Here is a 21,474-nt window from a genome sequence, read left to right on the forward strand (position 1 = left end):
GCGAATAATAAATACGGTGGATAATCAAATAGCGAATGAATTAGTAATAGCAATTTACACAGCGATGAAATGCGCCAATTATTTGAACGGCCGTCTGTGTCCTCGCTCACAGCGGACGATCGATTAAAACGCTTTATTCCCCCCCCCCCCCTCGAGATTTTTTTTCCTCCCAAAATGCAAAAGCGCGCACTCTGTAGGTGTAAGAGAGAAAAAAAAAGTGGCTATGCGTGCAACAATGGTTTTTGTAACCCTGATGTTTCTCTGATTTCAGTACGAGGACCGAGATTACCTGGGAGCGCTTGAGAAGCACATCCCCCGAGACTCCCCCGATCAAAATCACTCGCCTAACCTCTCCCCTGTCCTCCTTGCCCTCCTCCGCGCCCTTCCCCCCCGCGAACACCGAGAAGGTCTCCAATCGAAGCCACAAGATCCGCAATCACGCAATGGACGGGATGGACAACAAGCCGGTGTTGAACGATGATCCCTCGGTCACCCTGACCATCCGCCTGATTATGCAGGGCAAAGTAAGCATCTGTCCGTTTATATCTCGCCGTAAAATTATTTTATCGAATTTATTAATGGCGCGCCCCGGACGTTTAAATTGAGTTTTGAATCGGCGTTCCGAATCGCCGGGCATGTTCATTGCGCGTTTTGGCGTCACTCGCTCTGTTTATTCCACATGAATTCTTTCTCTTTTTTTTTCTCCATTAATCCAAATTGCAGAATGCGTTAAGCTTTTTATAGGAGATTGCACAAACAATATGATGTCCTCTTTAATTCGCATATTTTGCGTTCTAGATTTTTATGCATGTGTATATATATTCATTGTATGTATATACATATATTTTTTTTATTTTTGCTTACATTACCGAACTACATTCGCGTTCGGCAAGCTTAAATGTGTGCAGAATTTTTTCACACCGTTAAGGGGATGCTGGACTGCTCCTCAAACTTGATCGGGGTCGATAATGTAGAGTCATTCATGCAAATCATTAATGAGATTTCGTATATATTTCTTTTATAGGTTTGGAAATTCTTCAGAATTAAAGTACACTTATTAATATCAATCTGTGAATTGGATTTTATATCGAGAAGAAAAAAATTTTTTTTCATATTACTCTACTCTTCGACTTCTTCCGAATCCGCACTCACGTATACATACGAGATTTTCATAGAAAGAAATCTATTATACTGAAGCGTCTAGGCTCATTTCCAAAAGCATAGAATTGTTCTTTCTTATAATGCAATGTGCGGAGCATGCTTGTTTTGTACCTGTAAAGTCTAAAACTTTTAACGCAGCAAATGTCTTTACGAGTCGACCGCGGGCGTCGATCACAAAACTATAATTTTTTAATTCTTGTTCGTTTTTTATATAAGCTTGCCCACACCGCACTCCGTTATTGTCTATATTTTAATTCTGGAGAAAGATTTTTTAATTCTATATAATCAACAAAAAGATTTTTCACTAGAACAATAATCGCGTTTAATCGGTAAAACAGATCCATCTCCAACGTCCCCTTAACATTTGTGATTATTATTCGCGCATTTCGCCATGAAATTGGAGAAGCAACAGTAATAAGATAATGCATTATCGAGGGCGGAAAAGTCGTATATACGCGTACATAAACGTATCGGTGTGCGTTTAAAATGTCGTGGTATCAAACAGCAGCCTCCCACTAGATATCAACTGATATCCGTTTGTATAGAGGCGCATTGACTCGGAGAATAAATCACATTTATCGTAGGTTGTATCCCATTTCGGCGCACGATTGTTTGATGGTTGTTCGCGCGCTTTAAAAGCAAGAGTATCGAAGGCTGCACGCGCTGAAAAACTATTTCTGGTAATAAAATGTCGAAAAGCGCGCCTCGATATTTTTCTCGGATTTTTACCGCCCTCGATCGCGTTAAATCGCGGTGAAGATATAAGCTGATGAAGCATTTCGCCGTCGATATAGTTGCATTCTGAACGATAATCCGTGTGTATATATTCGTCGGAGTTCCGAAAAGGAGACATTTAATTGCTTATAGCTGGCGTGTTAAATCTCGGACGCGTTCTCACTGTCACTTACAGTGTTCGCTTTTTGACAATTATTGCGAATTATTTACGAGAGGCCGCCTTTCGACACATTGCGACGACTCTCGTCACGGCGTTCCGGCACGTAAATTCTTCTATCGGGAATGGGAAAACCGAGCTTATTTTACACCCAGCCAGACGGACACCCGTTCGTACCAGAATAACTTGACGTCTTTTTTTTTCCGCGTTCGATTGATCCTCTACGAGGTAACATCGGACGCGGACCTCGATACGAGAGATCGATACGAAGAACGGAAACGCGCGGAAGACAAGTTCCCGGAGTTACGATGTTATTAGCCCCCTTTGTCATCACGAAAATAAGTTTAACCTGCGATAAATTCACACCGCATTTAAGGATTAATCCGCGTTGGCTGAGATACCCCTATTCTACAATAAAGGATTTAAGCTTTAAGCCATAAGAAACCGACCAATCACAGTAGTTTTTTTTTCTTTTTTAATAAGAATACTCAATTGTGATTGATCAATTTTTTACGAGGTTCTTAAAGCTTAAATCTTTATTGTAGACAAGGCCATAACGTCGCTACCGACTTACCTATAGGCCATTCGCCATTGCCGGTTGTACGTCGCGCGATCTCTCCCACTGAAAATTGAACTGAATATCCTATGCTTTTACGAGAGTGGAGCGCATCATCGGAGACACTCATCGGAATCACGTTTGACCGCGCACGAGACAGACAATGTGTTCCGAAGCGTACGGGGGCGTTTGACGCGCTGCCAAGAACCCGAGGTTGTTGTTTTTCGCTTACGTTGCGATCCTACGTGCGGAGGGTGTCGCGTAAGCTGGCAAATTTTACAACAGCCACTCTCCAGCGAGATTGAAGTTTTCTATCTGTACAAAAGAGAAATGAGTATGTTAATTCAAAAATTATTGTCATACGCAAGTAAAATATAAAACCTTTAATGAGTGATAATGTTACGTCTTCATGAAATGTTATCATTTCTATTTCAATATCATCAGCAGTTATTCGAAGAGAGCGCGGAGATATAATTGATCATTAAATACTGAGAAAATATTTTTCTTGATAAAAATACATATAATTCTTTATGTAAGCAAGTCACATTTGTTCAGAATTATAACGAATTCTTTAAAGAGGATTTTATACTTTTGCTTATAATTTGCTACGAAGCTATGATTGCTAGATTTGAGGTTGTTTTTTTTTTTCTGTATGGGAAATTTCACACAGAGAAATCAGCATTTACCGCAACTGTCGATGTCATTTATCAATATTGCGTGTCTTGCGGCACTGAGCGCCTCGAATTAGATTCATGTTGCATTGAGATTCGCCAGGCATTGCGCAGTGAATCAGATTTGCGACGTTCAGTTGCATGGCTAATGTATCCTTGGCAATAAATTTTGAAACAATTCTCCCTACTGGTAAAGACACGCGCGTGTAAATCTATTGTAAGTGGCCAGGAAGAAACATTGTCTTTTCACTGAGATCTTGATTTTCGACCTTACATCGGTCAATCTGCGCGAATATTTTTTATACTAATTCTTTGATTCTTGCATGATTATGCAAAAAGAGGAATTGCGGAATGACGCGCACGAAGACCAGGAAATGGGAGGACCATCGAAAAGATTAAGCACGGGAATGAATCGCAAAGCAATTACACAAACGTTTCAGTTTCTGCGATGACACGAGGAAGAGGAGAGCTAGTCGTGGTCATCGGCAAAAGCAATTTTCGTTGCGCGTTCCGACTCATTGCCTCCCGCATGTTACCGTCTTTCCTTTGTGGACGATCTACGAAAGTGGCACACGCTATGGATAGCGCTCTGTCTGAGATTTTCATCCTCTGTCATCTTTGACGAAAAATCCGATTTTCATCGCCAGCCGTTTTATCACTCCGTTACGAGCCGTTGTACTCCTCGAACCATGAAATTGATTTCTTCAAAGAAAGCGTATGATTATAAGGAAGTTGATAATTATTAATAATTAGTTAATAAATATACATATTTTACGGTCAATTGAGAATTCTACGAGCAGCTAGCAGTGTGCGTAAAAGAGAAGAATAGATATTCCAGAAAGAGGGAAAGGGACTTTCCAGAGGGCTTTTATCTCTGAAAAGTTTATTTTATAAATCGAGAGTAAAAGTTTCCCACGGGACGGCGCGTAAGTCGGATGCTTATATCAATTAAATTATTTACAATTTTTTTCGGGTAAGGGAGATTTTAAAGATCCTTTTGAGCATCGATATTTAGTAATTTTGTTTCAAGACTGACGAAACTGTCAGAGTTTCGTGACAACAAGAATATTAAATTAATAGAAAAATTATTCAGCACCGAGAGATTCTGCAGACCGAATAGGCGATCTTAACTTTATCTACATGTTTAAAATCTTTATCGATCGTAGAATTAACTTACTATTATTTTATATCAATTACGTCTATCACGAGATTATTACGAAACGGATGAATTTCTCTGCTGAAAAAAATCGCTCCTCCGCGGAGCGATGGCCTTTCGCGGGAGACAAGTGTCATAGTTTATTTAGCCTGTGCTCCGTGTCTATCCTCGTTCTGGGAACACGTCACCTACGTTTCTGCTTGTAATTAATTATCGGTGCACGAGGTGCAATACCGCTCGTCGTAGCACGAGTAATTAATGTCCGCCGCCTCGGTAATTAATCGCGCCTAGCTAGACGCCGATGTGTCCCCCCTTTCGATGCGCAGATCTTTTCACCTTGGCGATCGTACATCTGCCAAGTTTTACAATTTGCTGTTACCTCAAATCTGGGTGTTCGTGCAGCCGCCGCGGGTGCTAAATTCAGCGGTTTTCCCGACGGCTCCGGGGCTAGATCGATTCTGCCTATCCATCCGACCGGATTATGTACGCGAGATTTGTGATAAGGCGACACCAAATCGTTAGAATATCGTCAAGTCGCTGGATTCCGGGAGCAATTAAATTGAATTACAGAGAGGTATTTCGAGATTAGAAAGCCCAGAGGTGAGAGCCCAATCTACAAACATGTATACGCGCGTACGCGTAAGCACGCGTACGAATTCGTCCTGAAGTGCAAATAGAAATTATTGCATGCTCGAACGGTATTCGGCTACATTAGACCGCGCATGAGGTTCAATCTCTCTGTCGACGGTGCGGCTTCCCCCGAGCTGATCTTTTTGGAGGCTCTCCCGACACTCCGTCGACCCTCGGCTGAATCTGATTCTCTCACCAGATTTAAATGAGCCACTGTGTTCCGTGGTTACGAGAAAATATTTCCGTGGCAAATCTCATTATACCCGTGTTTTTTACGTCTCGGCGATGATATGTCGACTGCGTCACGGCGTATCCAGGGGTTCGTCCCCTCATCAACGTGTTTTTTCCCCCCTCCGAGGTGTGTCTGCATTTCGTTACAACAGAATGAAAATCAACATCTCGCACTTGAAGATTAATGACGGAACGTAGTACCTTGCTAATTACGCGTACATTAATTACGAGTCTAATCCAATTAGAAGAACACCTCACTATTTTTCTTCGTTAATTGACAACATTTGTTAATATTTTAACTAGATTATTTTTAGGCGAAGCATTGTAGATTCATCAAGCTCTCTCTTTGATCGTCCAAAATTATTGTGTTTAAATCCTTTTCTTTTAATATCATCACATAGCAAACCAATTTCTATACAATAAATCAAGCAATATCAAACTGTCTTCGGATCATGGACGTTACAATTTGGACGTTGCGAACACTGACATCTCACGGACATTTATTAATTATGCGCCTTTATACCCGGCTCGCCAATGCCGTGGCCGCGCGTGTTGCAAAACTCGCTTTGAAAGCTCTGCAAACGGGTAAACGGATAGTCGGAGCAGCCTTCTTCGCGCGAAATAAATACGTCTGGCCGCATTTTTGGCCGGAGAGGCATTATGTCTGCTGGTGGAGCACGCACTGTGATCTTTTGGGGCAGACTGGACACCGGCCAGGGCCAAAAGCCAATCGGCCGATGCATCACGGGTTATCGTGATTCCATTATCCTTCCGAGCTTATGGCTCGTTCCCACAAGTATAGGATCCATAAATTAATATTTGATAAAAGAATCGAATAAATTTATCAACTTATACAAAAAAGTGAGATATAGTTTTGACTAGACTGCCAATAAAAAAAAAGCTATTGCGAAGATTCTGCAACTCAATAATCGCTTTATCTTGTATCAATCTCTCGATGGGCAGCCGTAAACGAAAATCATTATGTACGTATTCTACTTCAGATTTTCCTCCGATATTGTTCCTGTTATTATATCGAACAATGTCATGGCCGACCGCTACCGCGGCTCCGATCTTGCGATATCATTATGGCGTAAATATTTGGCTCAAGTCCAAGCTTATCTATCGAGCCTACTTGTACCTGCGTTATCCAAATATTTTCTTTCCACGTCTTGGCACTCGTAGCGCCAGTCTCACTCTCTGCGGCGGTTCAATCCAGCGATTTTTTTTTGCGAGAGAGAAAGAGACGATTAATAATCTTTGAACACGCTTCGGAAAGGACGCGCCTGCTTCCCTCTTCATCGCCGGCGTATTCTGTTTCGGGCTTTTGGATAAATCCCTGGACTCCAGTGGAATTTGGACGCCGGCCAGCGGCCACTGGCCAACGTCCAGTCATACTCCCCGAGCCCTTAGGAATCATTCCCGGATCTACAATCGTGGAACAACCGGAAAGTTGCTCCATTTTTTTGCTGTATCATCTTCATTTTCTTCAAAGAGACTTCCATTTAATTTTCGCGACAAACACATAGTTCAAAAGGACTATATATGTATACTTTGCTATTTATCAATTGTCGTTTACTGCGCTCTTGGAACGTGCTTTACGTTGGAGTCTCTCGAATTAAAATTAGCGCTCGAAGGATGCACAAGACACTCGACACGCGCCTGGGTTTTTTCTTATAATTCTATACGCCACGGTATATTACCCTTCTACGCCTTATCCCGCCTCTTATGACGATGCGGTGTATATTTACAGAAGTAGGACAATATCGGAAAACTTTTAATCTTATTTCATCAAAGTAGGCTGCGCTCAAACTATTGACCGGTACGTCGCCGTGGCTATACATAGCTCTCGGAAGCGACATCCGTGGAGGAGGCCGCCATGACGTTGTTCTGCCCTGGGTTGATAACGCGGCTCCGACACGAGAGAAGCGTCTCGCGATTTGTGATCTCGCGGATTTCGCCGATCGTCGCCTGACCCTCGTGGCTGGCGCATCGCCAAAAGCTTTCTTCGCTCATCGTCTCGCTGTCTTCTTGTTCCGGCTATATTTGCCTCGGCGTGCATCTAATTCGTCGGCGATGACGCTTGTCCGATCGTGCGCTACCTCGCGCACGTCAATAGGAATTCGCGACTGTCGCCGTCGCTGATTTACTTACGCTCACGGAACCGAGGCGTAAACTATGAAAGTGTACAAACCTAATTAAGGTCAGCGTCACGGAACGTATTCGCGCGAGTTTGTGATTTCGCGCTGCTGCATGAACTGGCACGCGACACCGCTCTCGGGGATAAAATGTAACGAGCGAGCTTGTTCTCGGTGCACGAAACTTCAGCTTAATTCTCCTAAGCCAGGGAGAAACGATAAACCGATAGCGCGAAATACGTGAAACTCGTTAACGTCGCTAGGAATTGTTGGCATTTCGTCCGAGAGACATCATCTAAGTTTAGAGAGAACGCGCGCAGGAGTATATATCCGCGCCGGTCGCTTCGAAAACCCAACAGCCTGGTCTGGCATTATTCGAGGTCAAATGGTATCATGGCAAACGCAAAGTCTGAGTGGACATTAGCTACTTCATCTCGCAGTCACTTTCTTCTGTGCATAATACACTGATACGTATCGAAAGTACGATGATATGCTTAGTAAAATATTGCGCATTAAATATTTGTTCACAGCGCGTTGAAAACACGTTTACGATTGAATGAAAATATGTATTATTATCGATTGACAACCTATATGCAATTGTATTGTCCCAATTATGTTTTTATTATGATACGATGTAATGTAGTGAATAATATATTTATATTATATTACAATATCATGTTATTCTTTTATTTCGTTTTATCGACAGATTTATCAATAATTTCTGAATTATTTGGAGTAATCGTGCGTTACTGAGTTTAGTAAATAATGGAATTGAAAAACAGCACTTAAACTAACGAAATCCTTTTATCTCATTGCAGGAAGTCGGTAGCATTATTGGAAAAAAAGGAGAGATCGTCAAGAGGTTCCGTGAAGAGGTGAGTACCGATTCTTGTTGCGAAATACGTCTTCTGACAATGAAAAAAGAGAGTTGTGTAATTGCATCACATATTATGAGATAATGTTCTACGTGAAAACATGTAAATTGTCATTACTGCCTTACAGTCGGTTTCAGCCATTAAGGATAAATTATATTTAGACGTCTCTTAAATTTGTCTCCTACTTTAATCATTTTCTTACTAATACATACTAACTTGACCTCTCAAAATAGCAGGCATTGATTATCGAATATTGGAAGCTGAAAATAGCTCTCTTTCTGTGTGTGTGTGTGTGTGTGTGTGTGTGTGTGTGCGCGCGCGCGCGCGCGCGCGCGTGTGCGTGCGTGTGTGTAAAGATCCATTATCGGTAATACTTTTTTTCTGTACGCCCAACGCAGTCCGGCGCGAAAATCAATATCTCTGATGGTTCCTGCCCGGAACGGATAGTGACTGTCACCGGGCCGACGAACTCGATCTTCAAGGCGTTCACGCTGATATGCAAGAAGTTTGAAGAGTGGTGCTCCCAGTTCCACGACATTCAGGGTGGTGGTGCCGGAGGCGGCGGTGGTGTATCAAGGCCGCCCATCACACTCAGACTGATTGTCCCAGCTTCGCAATGCGGCTCCCTGATTGGCAAGGGTGGTTCCAAGATCAAAGAAATTCGGGAGGTTACTGGTGCCTCCATTCAAGTCGCTTCCGAGATGCTGCCTAACTCGACGGAACGTGCAGTGACCATATCCGGTACCAGCGAGGCGATCACGCAATGCATATATCATATCTGCTGCGTTATGCTAGAGGTACGTATCATCAATTATTCTAAATCTTCTTTTTAATTCGCACTTTGGTAGTTAACTCTAGAAATTGTTTGGAATAATTACAGCCGAAAGCGACTTAACGTAACCATTATTTATGAACGTGCTATTGATTTTGTTAAGTATATACATTTAGAAAAACTTTTATATCAAGTTATTGATCTATTAACAAAGAGCAAGTAACTAGATTAATAATCGAGACTTAATAAGAGCAATATTTATCACAATATCGGTGTATTCGCACTCGTGCGTGTGTTTCTTTCTGTTTCAGTCCCCTCCCAAAGGTGCCACGATCCCTTATCGCCCCAAACCCCAAGTCGGTGGGCCAGTGATCCTGGCTGGTGGGCAAGCCTACACCATCCAGGGTAATTACGCGGTGCCCGCCCACTCGGACGTAAGTACAGTATTACCATTGCCCGCGCCCGCTGCCGGGCCCACCCCGCCCTCGCTGAACACCCAAACTTTGACGACCTCGCCCTTCGCGGCCCACCCCTCGTCCTCGGCCTTCGCCGCTTCTCACGGGCACCCGCTCCTATCCACGGCCCATCTTACGACCCCACATCATCCTCTCCACCCGAGCCCCTTACACGCCAGCGTGGCAGGCCTCGCCGACCCCCTGCTGAAGAGTGGACACTTGCAGGCAGCCCTCCCGCCCGCACACCTCGTGGCAGACGCCGTAAGTCTTTTGTTTTTCGTGCTCCACCCTCTCCCGTACCCCTCGATCACCAATCTGGCTACCATATACCTCCCGGGTAACAATATACATACGATGGATTTCCGTTCCACTTGTCCGAAAAATTGACACACTCTCCCGGTTCAATGTCTCCTCACTGTACACGATCCCTAATATATCCGGTAAAATTTCAAATCTCGGCAGATGATTTAAAGTTGGAATGATTAGAACGATGAAAGAGTTAGGTGGAGTCATATGAAAAAAAACAGAGAGGAGGAGAGAGAGAGAAACATATTTCTTTAGGAGTGTGCGTTCAGGGAGACGCTATTAGCGCTATCAACATCAGTCTCTTCATTACTCATTAAAAATAGAACAAGGATAGACTGATATTGATAGCGCGCTAATTAGTGTCTCTCCGAACGCACCCTAGAAAACTAGATAATTCTATTTAAAAATACGAATAGAAACAATTGAAGCTCTAGTATAAATATTACCGCGCACTTAAGAATTAATATTTCTTATTTATTTCAATATCTATATTATTCACATAGTTGAGAAAGAGAAATCACTTGCGCAACAAATCTTGTTTATGATATTAGTGGGATTAATTTGCGGTTAAGTCGTAATGCGCAATCGAGGGGTAGAAAGTTTTATAGATAAACGAATAGCCAACCGTGTAGTTACCCGTTTGTTGCAACAGCAACTAAATAGCGGCTCTCGTTAAAGGCGAAAGAGCGCGATAATTGCGAGAAATTTATAAATTAATAGGAAGTTTTTATTTAGTTGCGATCTTTAGTCTTTTTGCAGCTTACTTTTATTAAAACCTGTATCGAATAATGTGAATCTTGGTTGTAATATGGACATTGTAAGTCACGATGAATTTTATATTTAAGATTTAATGTCGGAACATTATTTCGGGAAATAATTTCATATATATTATTTGTTATTTATTTCGAAGTCGAGATGTACAATTTGTAGTGGAGAGATAGTTAACGCTTACGTACATTTTATACATCGTGTTTTGAAAAATCTTTTTTAATTGACAAAAAAGAGATAACGTTCAGCATACTAAAATTATTTTTATCTCGTTTACATTTTGTACAAATCGCAGGATAACAGTAAACAATGTAGTTGTGTAAAAATATTCATAGTGACTTTAACGTAACTCTGGATTTTCGAGATTATTCCAATTTTCATCAAATGCTATTGAAAACTCATAACTATCAATATATTTCATTATTATCTAGGTCACTTAGTCCTTTTCCTTTTGGAACTCTTTGCTGTCCTCTGTCTCCTTCCGCGTATCTGCATCAATACCTTGGCTTTTTGCTCGATATCCTCGTATGGTCTTGAGCTTTTCTGTCCAGGAATATTTCGCAATATTCTGCAAGTTCTTCGATTGCGTGAAGATGCGATCGAAAAGATCCTGTTGTACAATTAGCTCTAGACCGTACATACCTTCAAATGTTTTCTAGTCGCATGACTTCGATTGCAGAAACATCTGATTAAACATAACATGGTGAAACGAAATATAAGGTATATTCTGCAATTATATTTAATAATAACTTCCAACGTGATTATATCAGAATTACTTTGCAACTTGGTCGATGTCGAAGCGTTTTTCATTGAAAGTACGGAATGTTTGCGATTTTTTTCTTATTAATTGAGAAACCATTTCTATTATAAATTAACAGTAATTATTTAGAAAGATTTTTCACATTTTTAAAATGGACAAATATCTTTGGGTGATTTTACAATATCAACGAAGTCACGCGAAATTTTGCCAGCTTTGCTTTATATGTAATCCGCACGTGCTGTTACGTGCATGCTTTTCTTTCTGGAGTATTTTTTTTCTAAGTCCTATAGACGGTCTCCGGCTTCTAACAAGTTTGATCTGTGTACACGTGTATCTCCTTTTGTATGCTTGCGTTTGGTAGTGGGTTGATCTCCTTAAAAATTGCTTATTGTTCTTTACAATGCATAGAAAAATTTTAAAACGCATGCTACGTAAAAAGAGTGCAATTGTACGACGTAATAGAAACTCCGATACCACGTTGAAGTAACAAAATCCATCTTACTAAATTTGATTTTAATGATTAATATTTGTTAGGGATATATTTAGTTCGACCTTAATTAAGTTTTGAGTTTTTATTGAAACTATTTATTGGGATTAATATGTCTTATTTACTTCATTTTGATATTAGCTATTAATTCGTTTTTTTTTTTATTGGCGATGCAATTTCAAATTTAAATGCAATTTTATCTGCAACTTGGTATCTGAAATTTTGGTCGTACACTTAACTACTGCATCTATATCGTTCCATTGATGATCGTATTGAACTACCCCAATTAGCTGTTTTATTCTTTTATGTATAATCTAAACCTCTCTCTCCTATCGTTCGCATCTATTTTAGATGAGAAAAATACAGGATGTGGCACACTAGAATTGATCGGTCTCTGTAATATGTATTCGGCACAGTCGTACTGCATCGAGCAGATAAATAGCCCAGTTTTCTCGATACGATCATCGTCCGAGAGCGGCAATTTGTGCACTCTCTCGGAAGGAACTTGGAGGCAAAATGGGATTTGTTCCGAGCCTCGCGCCGAACGATCGGGCCTGCTTAGCATGAATGCTTGCTCACGGGTCGCACAATGGATTCGTCATGGCTTGTCGTTGGATTCGGTCAGGGAGAGAGTGAGAGAGATACGTATAGAAGGTCCCAGATGTTACCGCTACAAGTCTCAACGAACGGCTTGCGATCATTGAGGATACCAAATCACCAAATAGTCGACGCTCTAATTTCGGGCTACTATGATAGTGCTTTGAAAACCACCTTATCCGGCCGATCGATCGGCAGATGCCATGAAACGTCACCCTGATAAATGTCCGTGTGATCAATCAAATCTTGAGATGCGATAAAAAAATTTAATCAGTTGAGTACACGCTATATACTATTCTTTTAATTACGACAGTGTATTCTTTGCAACATTTTTTGACATATTTATATATGATATTACTTGATTGGTAGTCTAATCTAGTAAAAAGGTTTGGGTCTTTGTATTTGGATATTGATATCAAAACATCGGTTATTAAATATTTAGTTTTAATCTTTTGCTTTTTTATAATGATTAAATAATTCTGACAAGTTCTAAATGCTTTGAAAATGTGGACAAAAATTTTACATTATGCCACGGTAGATCAAAATTACTAGTTTCCTATTGATTTCAACTTATACGTACATTTATTTTCTGTAAAGTATATTTTTAAATAAAAAATTATAATCTTTGATCGAATCTCTCTCTCAGCGATGAAACTTTCGAGATCGGCTATGTAAATGTTTCCATAAAGCATTATCAGGATGACGTGTCGTCGTGTCTCACCTTCTGTCCTATCTTCTCTTTCTATGCGCTCTTCAACGACCGACGTCCGACACGGAGCCCGACTTCCTCGAGTCCGATTTGCTACCCGGCAACGAAACGAACGAACACGAAGTACGCGATAAAAAGGAACGTGTCCATACCATAATACATTCCATTATCCACAGATATATTGCGGCTTGACTAATTCTTTTTTTTTTTTAATTTTATTTTAGTTTTTTTTTTCTTTTTCTTCCTTTCTTCCTCTCTGTTCGATCTCTCTTATTGTCCGTCAACTTCGAGAGACGTGGCTGAAAGGGTGGGGTTAATCGGTAGAAGCGATGAATTAATAAATTATGAAAAAATCACAAACGAACAAGGACATGCATGCGTGGCACGAAAAGAGGTAGATTACCTAGATATACTATTACTATTGCGCTTTATATCTACTTTCACGATCCCATCTTTAATACTTTCTCAGTTTCTCAGTCTGCTTGATGAACTCTTACGGCTTACAGTACACGGTTACTACTTCGCTTCTTCTCCTGGTACACTGTCTCCGATTTTGTGTTTCTGTTTCTGTTTATCTTTACACGGTCTCACATATAAGAAATCATTTCCCGCTTTCCTTCTTAAAATTGACTTTCCTTATCCGGTCATCAAATTTCCTTCAAGATTTAGTTGAGAAGGATAAAACGTATCCAATCTAGTTGTCGCGCAATTGTTTCCAAACATTTATTTCTTGCTTCATATATGTTAACATCATTGATCAACTTCGAGTTTTTTTGTTGAATTTTTATTTTTATTATACAGTGCATTATTACTCACATTCAAAATATTACTTTTATTTTTTGTTTCTAATCCAAATTATAAAAATATAATACGCGCCCTTTTTTCACTACAATTTTAGAAAATCCCAAATTTAAATCAAATATTAAAAGAGAGAAACAAAAATGATGAAGATATGAAATTGAAATTAATGTAACGTACTATTCAACTAAAACATTTTTATTTCGAGTGTTTGGATTGAAATTAAAAGACACTCTTGAGAAATATTAATCTTATTTTATAATAACTAAGAGACCTTTGTATGACAAATTATTTACTACGTGCCAATCTATGTCCAACATGACAATTATATTTATTTATATATCCATGAACTTCTGTTTAATTTCAACTTTGCGGGAGATAAAAAGACGAGATCCTTTCATATACATACACGGGCATAAATACACGTACACACATTTAATATCGCTCTTGTCGCGCTACGTTTTGTTCGTTTCTCCACCTCCGTCCCGAGTTGCTCATTGTCCTCTTGGCGTCCTGTTTAGAACAGCATGGCTTCCGGCACTCTTTTAGCTAAGAGTCAGCGACGAGTTCGTGTAAGGGTGGGCTGCCCTACATTACGTTTCCACTATTTAAGCACATTAGAGATCACGTCGGGACGATTTGTCTACGAAAGAGGCGTTTATATATCCGTGAATAGACCCGAAATTGTGCTTAATACCTTTCAGATAATTTATCGACTACAGATGAACCAAACCCCCTTTCTTGAATTTTTACAATTATTGAAAATATACACAACTAACGATTGAATAAAATTACTCCGTGATTATAAAATATTCTTCGGTAAAGTTAACGTTAAAAATTTTATGCATATATATTTTACGCATATTGCAATAATATTTTGTGTATATGTGTTAAGATAATATATTTTATATTAATAAAATATGCATTATCTTAATGTATATTAAAATCGAGACATGTTTCATTCAGTGCAACAGCGCTTAGAAATTTTGCACAAACGTTATTATAGTTTAGATGACAACAGCGATATAGAGAATGAAGTATTATCGTTCGTTTAAGGACACCACATACATACATCCCATCTTTCCCGTATACCTTTCATTTTATCCTTTTTAAAAATCAAGATAGAATATATTATTATCATTAGTAATTAGATACAATTTTTCTCCAAACGTTTTATATTCGCTTCAAACAGTTAGCTTGTTTTAATGTTCACTGAATAATCATTGCAGCAAATAAAAATAATCCGCGACTTATTGTTATAGAATATTTTAGTAATTTTTTGATTACAATAGTAACTATGACATGCCGTTAATAGAATCGTAGTGGATTTTACTTGATGAAATGCGATAAAATCTCTTTCGATGCAAATGAAGTGTTACTATGTGTAACTCATGTAAGTATTTGTGTAACGTGGAAGCGGTAGGTGCAAAGAGAAATTGCTACGTTACATTTCGCGCGATTACGGTACCGTGAGAGTACAAGGATACACGCGTGGTTTTTTTTTTCTCTCTCTCTGCGCTCGTTCGCTCTCTCTTTCTGTAATTTCTGAGCGCCCCTTCCTCATCAAGCTGTCCCTAAAAGTAATTTCTGCCACGATTTTCGAAGTAATGCAACGCGGTTCGCAACAGTATTTATCTTATCGACGGCCATTCCGCTTGCCGTTTATCCTCCCAGAGCAACTTCCCGGGGCATATCGCAATTTATCAATTTAATGCATTTCAAAGGCGCACGCGAGATTTTATGTTTCTACGATAAGTGCATGGAATGTAAACTGCTTAAGGCGGCGACTGATATACGCGATTGATATACTCGCTCCGATTTCCGCATACGTCAGAAGCGAGGGAATCTTTTCGATGAATTTATGCTATTATAAAAATCAAACTGTAAAATAATCCCAAAGTACAATAGGTATCGGGTAAAAGCGTGCGGCGCGACAGTCAAGACTTTAAAATTCGAGCGATGGAATTTTTACAGGCGTTTAAAAGCTGAAGTTTGATAATTACCTTATTGATTGTGTGCCAGGTTTCTTTTCTAAATTTTAACAATTTAGCAAATCATCTCGCATAAAAGGCACAATCGTCGTTAAATCTTCATCTGTTTGCCGCATTGAAGTCTTTGCTCTGGATCAGCACGTATAATTGGAAACGGTACGCTCGAATGGCCATCGTAGAGCCCGTTATGAGGAAGCCGTCGGACCGGTCCCAGGAAGTCGGGACGAGGCGTTTTGATCATACGCGTCACGGCGCCGCGACGGGATGGGTTCGGAACGGTCGAATTGAATTGCGTCGATTGCGTGCGAAGAATGTTTTCCCTCCCACCCTCCCCCCTGTCCTTTTATTCGCGTCAAACCGAACGTTCTCTCTCGTGCGAGGCTGCCCCTGAGCTAAGAGTTCTTGCTCGCAATCGGAGATCCTCGAGCGTAACGCGCGAGGCGGCGAACATGTTCAGGCATAGATATATTTCTCGGTGTCGTCGTAAACCCCCCTCCCCTCAACTCCTCTTAAGCACACCCCGAGTGATTGTCCGACAACCGCGGACTCGCGGACCCCCCCTATTTCTGAACGATGGATCTCTTCGTCGTTGTTGCAGATGGGCAAGCTGGGCAGCAATCCTTTAGCTGGTCTGGCAGCCTTGGGTCTCGGAGGTCTTGCCACACCGGCGAACACGGGTGGTCTTAATCCAGCAGGTAAGTCAATGTGTCTTCGAGAAATCCGTAAGTCGGTAAGTGACGATTGTTGTTTCTCTGTTTCGCAAGGAATTTTATGTAGAGAAGTTAGTACACTTGTTGTTTATTTCGATCTTTATCTTTATTGTGGTACGTATTGAGATCATGTGATACCTAGTGGTATCAGACCTCTCGTCGGCTGTTACAACTTTTAAAAAGATAAATTTACGTTTGAACTGATAATTTTCTAATCTATTTTCCGACGATACGTATTTTTTGTAATTATTACAATATTAATTTTGTATATTTTCTTAATAATTGAGTCTCAATTGAATTACAAATTTTAACAGAGATGGTATCTAATTGCCTCAACAAAGCGGAATTAAACGTCACGTCTGTTAAAATTTGTATTTAGAAATCGTTAATTTTAAAACTATGTTGATAATCAATACTTATTGCAAATTCTTGCGTAAACAAACTTTACCGACTAAGAGCTATACTAAAACAGGTTCGTATACCGCAATGAGAAGTTAAATTTATCTATGGACCGTTCTCACAAACATTAGTTAAAGTTTATTGGAGTTGTAGAGCGGAGGTAGACGAAGGGATAAAGGAAAGAAGCGATAATATCAGTTAAACCGCAATTCAACTTTGATGAAACTTAATTTATAGGAGCAGTCTTATTCACAAACGTGTTCCTTCCACTTGCTCCTTCATTGATTATCTAGTTTTTTTTCTCAAAGGGCAATTTTTCTATATCTTTTATTACGACCGCGCTGAGAATCGGGAAGGAACTTTTCTAATATTTGCGCAATTGATGGTCGCGCAGCGTTAGCCGCATTGGCTGGCAGCCAGCTGCGTACGAGCAACACGAACAGACAGCAACCGGCGGCGAACAATCAGACGCATGAGATGACCGTGCCAAATGAGCTGATCGGTTGCATCATCGGGAAGGGCGGTACCAAGATCGCTGAGATTCGTCAGATCTCTGGCGCCATGATCCGAATCAGCAACTGCGAGGAGAGGGAGGGCGGAGCAACGGACCGCACGATCACCATAACTGGGAACCCGGACGCCGTGGCGTTGGCACAATATCTCATCAATATGAGGTGAGTTCCACGTGGCCTGTATTACCATCTTCCTCAGGCTCATAAGACCCCGAAGGTCAACCTGCTGCGGACCGACAGGAAGTCACTTCCGAGAGGTTCGTCCAGGTTCGGCTTTCGGTGTGTTGTCACCGAATTCCATTTTCAAATAGAAAGCAGTCGAACTCGTCCCGGCTACGTTTTGCAGTGGATCGCGATGCATTTCCCTTGATCTCTCTTTTTATTTATTTATTTATTTATTTATTTAATTCTTCTTCCCCCACATATATAATCTTTGCCGACACCACCCCGCCAGATTGATGCTGGCGTGTCGCCGGCGTAGAGTGATTTCTTGTTGACCCTCTACCCTTCTACGATTGAGACCCGCCGATTCGCCTGTTTGTGCTATTCGTTCCTTACACAACCTGCCGCCTCACTTAACTTTCATGTCTTCTTAATGGTGAGACCATGTAAGGGATAGTCGAATCGGCACCCCCCTCGCGATATTTTTCATCATCATTATTACCCTTGCTCACGACAACTCGCGTACAGATGACTTTCGTCCATTTTTTTCTTTGCCTGTCAAAAAAATACCGCGTAAATCTTGCAAATTATAAGTAAATTTAAATGGAAGATAAATTTTTTCAGAAATTCAACAGTTATTTGCGTAAGGGAAATTAAAACCATACGTATTTCATTTCTTCCCGAGAGATTTGTTAAACGAACAAAATGTAAAATGGTAACATTAAAGAAGATCTAATCTGTTTCCGAAAGCAATATAATTGGCAGGAAAAAAGTCGTCTTTACCGCGTGTCGCCGCGAGAATTGTTATGAAGGAGGTGGTGTTACGCTGAGGAAGATTGTTGTAAAGTACGCTCGCAGACTGTTGACAAGACAACAAGATGCAATGATAATCATCCGCGAAAATCTCCCTGGTTGAGATAATAGAAAAAAAATTGTTGCGTAACGCCACCTCAGTTTACAGCGAAACAGGTCGTACGTAGTCGTAAGGTAAAGATGCGAGGAGAAGATATCGCATCGGCAGCTCACGAGGTACCAGCGTTTCACGTAAGCAGATACTGGAAGACATCGACGTCGGCCGTGAGACGGAAGAGGATCTTAATCCTTTATTTCCAGGTCCTGTCTTCCAGGTCCAGTAACCCCGAGTATCCTGCAGACACAACTCCGCTCAACATCTGTTCCCATTGTCGCTGGCTGTCCTTTCAAGCAAATAAACTACCGACTGAATGACATTAAAAAAAAAAAGAAATGTACGAGGACTGTCGCTCCGTTAGTGACAATCAATCCTGAACAGTCCCAAACAAACGTATCACAGTTCCTCCTTTCGATTCGGTTTTTTAATGACACAAATTTCTTTCTAGTTTGACAGGCTCCCGGTAATGGACGATCAGCTTTATAACATTTACGCTTGTAATTCTATTTTGTTAACTCGGTTTGCATTAAAAAAGAAAACCAAGATACCGGTACACGTTTGTCTTTAGAGTCGCGAGTATTTTTCTGCTATTACATAAAGAAAAAAAAAACACTGTGTAAACATCATCTTTTATTTGCGCGATAAATGTGAAGGGTTTCCCTCGTCCTTGCCAGGAACCTTCGCTATAATAGCATCTTTACATTTTAGTTACATGCTTTTATCGCTGTTGTTGCCATCGCTTAATGTTCATTGGTCGGTGTTGAAGATCTCTTTTTTATTTATTTATTTTATTTTTTAAAATTAAATTATGCTGTGGAACTAATCTACTTCCATCATAGCGACATTAAAATGGTGAACGGTACTAACGTAGTCGTCGACGAGATTCGAGGACGACAAATAAAAAAGTCGGCACAAGTTCGCGCCACATGTAAGATTTCCCCCAGCATCAAGCCAAGTACAACACGCGAATTGACACACTTTTACACACGTTACACCCTCACGTTATAATTATAATCCATTATATTTTATTCCAGATTGCCACTCACATTTTACTACTGCATATAAATAGCGCAATGCCGTTATATATATTTATCATCTCGATATTCTTCTGTATTTTTGCCCGTTAACTTTGTCATCGTGTTTATTACGTATCGTGTATCCCGGCATTCCCGTCGGCTGACGGGTCTGCGCTCTGCCATTTATCTAAATTCCGACTTCTCGTTCAGATGACGTACGCTTAAAGAGTCTATCATCGACCGTAGTCCATCGTCGTAATTATCTCGTGATTTCAAACTTGTCAAACAGCAGCGCGGCGCGATTCAACGCGACATGTGGCAGAGTGCATGCCCGTCGTGCCTGGTTTACTTTGATTTCTGCCTTTTTCTATAAGCCACGAGGCAAATGGTTCGTTTTACCGACCACGGAGACGGATCCGCCTTTTTTAGCCGATTACGCGAGTGCTGCGTATGACACAATTCACGGAAACCGTCTCTCAGTGGTGTCTGTATAACGAACCAAGAGCCCGTTACACCTAGAAACAATCGTATCGTTCGCAAATCTACTTATTAGTGGTGGATGTGACATTTATTTTTGTAGGAATTTCTATTCTAAAAGAGTAGACTAGCGAACGCGTGTTTATCTTTTTCTTCTTCTTTTCTTTCGTGTGCATCCCACGTTGCGCGTTCCTCGCGATCAGGACGCATTTCGACCAATTTCGGCGTTCGGTGTCCGTGTCTCATCACGGACGTGGCTGACCAGCGCTCGACAACGAGCCAGTCCACGTCCAGGAATGTCCGCGGACATTCGGTGTGGTCTAAATGCTATCTGACGTGATCGAGACCTTGTCCCACAAACCACGTAGCCGGTGTACGTGATAATCATGCTCCACAGAGCACCTTTGACGTAACTCTCTCTAAGCCTACAACTTGTGATTTAGTTTATCTCATTTTCTAATGGTTCCTTTCTTCTCTCACATATATATATATATATATATATTTTTTTTTTTTTTACATCGTCTTGTGTTCTCCGCGGCAGCTACCACTATTATTATTACTACTGCTATTTCTACTACTTCTACTATTCCTACAGCTACTACTACTATAACTATTGCTACTACTTTACTGTTTTCTTTACTTTTTTATCATCTCTTATGTTCTATTTTTTTTTTAAATCTTTTTGACACACTGTTTTACGAGGAACGTTCCCGCCCTCACCTTTTTACATTTTGTGTCTTTTCCCCAGTGTCGAACTGCAGAAAGCTAACCTAGAGGCCCAAAATACCCAAACCCCTGGCAGCGGTACCACTCCCGGAGCATCCGGGGCCAGTGCTTCCCCCTCTACCACCACTACCACTGCCTCTCCCTTGGCCAGCGCCATCCCCTTGGCTCAGCTGCTAAGCAAGCCAGGCGCCCTCAACGCCCTATCTAGCCTCACCGCCCTCGGCGGACTCACGGAATTGCTAGGTGGTGCTGCTGGCGCAGCTGCATCCGCGCTACCGGTCCAGACTACCGGCGTGCACCGATCGCACAAGACCTTTACGCCGAGGCTCCGTAGCCCGGGCGCACCAGGCCCGACTGACAGCGGCAAGTTCAAGTCCGAGCGTACCAAGTACAATCCGTACTGAACGATCAAACAAGCAGCGGAATGATAACGATGATGTTACAGGGGGAACATGTTTAAAAACACATTTACACACATACACATACACACATACACACATCTACTATCATACTTATAGCGTACACTTGTGTATCACATTGAGATAAAGTGCGTACGGACGCCAGGGTAGCGAGTACGAAGACTTGGCGAAGGATCGACTCGTCCTTTTTTGT

General features: G+C 41.0%; 1 protein-coding gene across 1 annotated transcript; it reads left to right on the forward strand.

The window, feature by feature from the left end:
• Positions 1-271: 271 nt before the first annotated feature.
• Positions 272-21,467, forward strand: LOC105831942 (poly(rC)-binding protein 4; the record flags this gene model as incomplete). Its single annotated transcript, XM_036294220.1, is given in 7 exon segments — positions 272-524; positions 8,251-8,307; positions 8,706-9,104; positions 9,391-9,795; positions 16,549-16,645; positions 17,454-17,733; positions 20,885-21,467. Coding segments are annotated over 7 exon segments (1,701 nt in total). The 3' UTR covers positions 21,267-21,467.
• Positions 21,468-21,474: the final 7 nt, after the last annotated feature.

The sequence above is a fragment of the Monomorium pharaonis genome, unplaced genomic scaffold, assembly GCF_013373865.1.
Source record: "Monomorium pharaonis isolate MP-MQ-018 unplaced genomic scaffold, ASM1337386v2 scaffold_131, whole genome shotgun sequence".
NCBI lineage: Eukaryota > Metazoa > Arthropoda > Insecta > Hymenoptera > Formicidae > Monomorium > Monomorium pharaonis.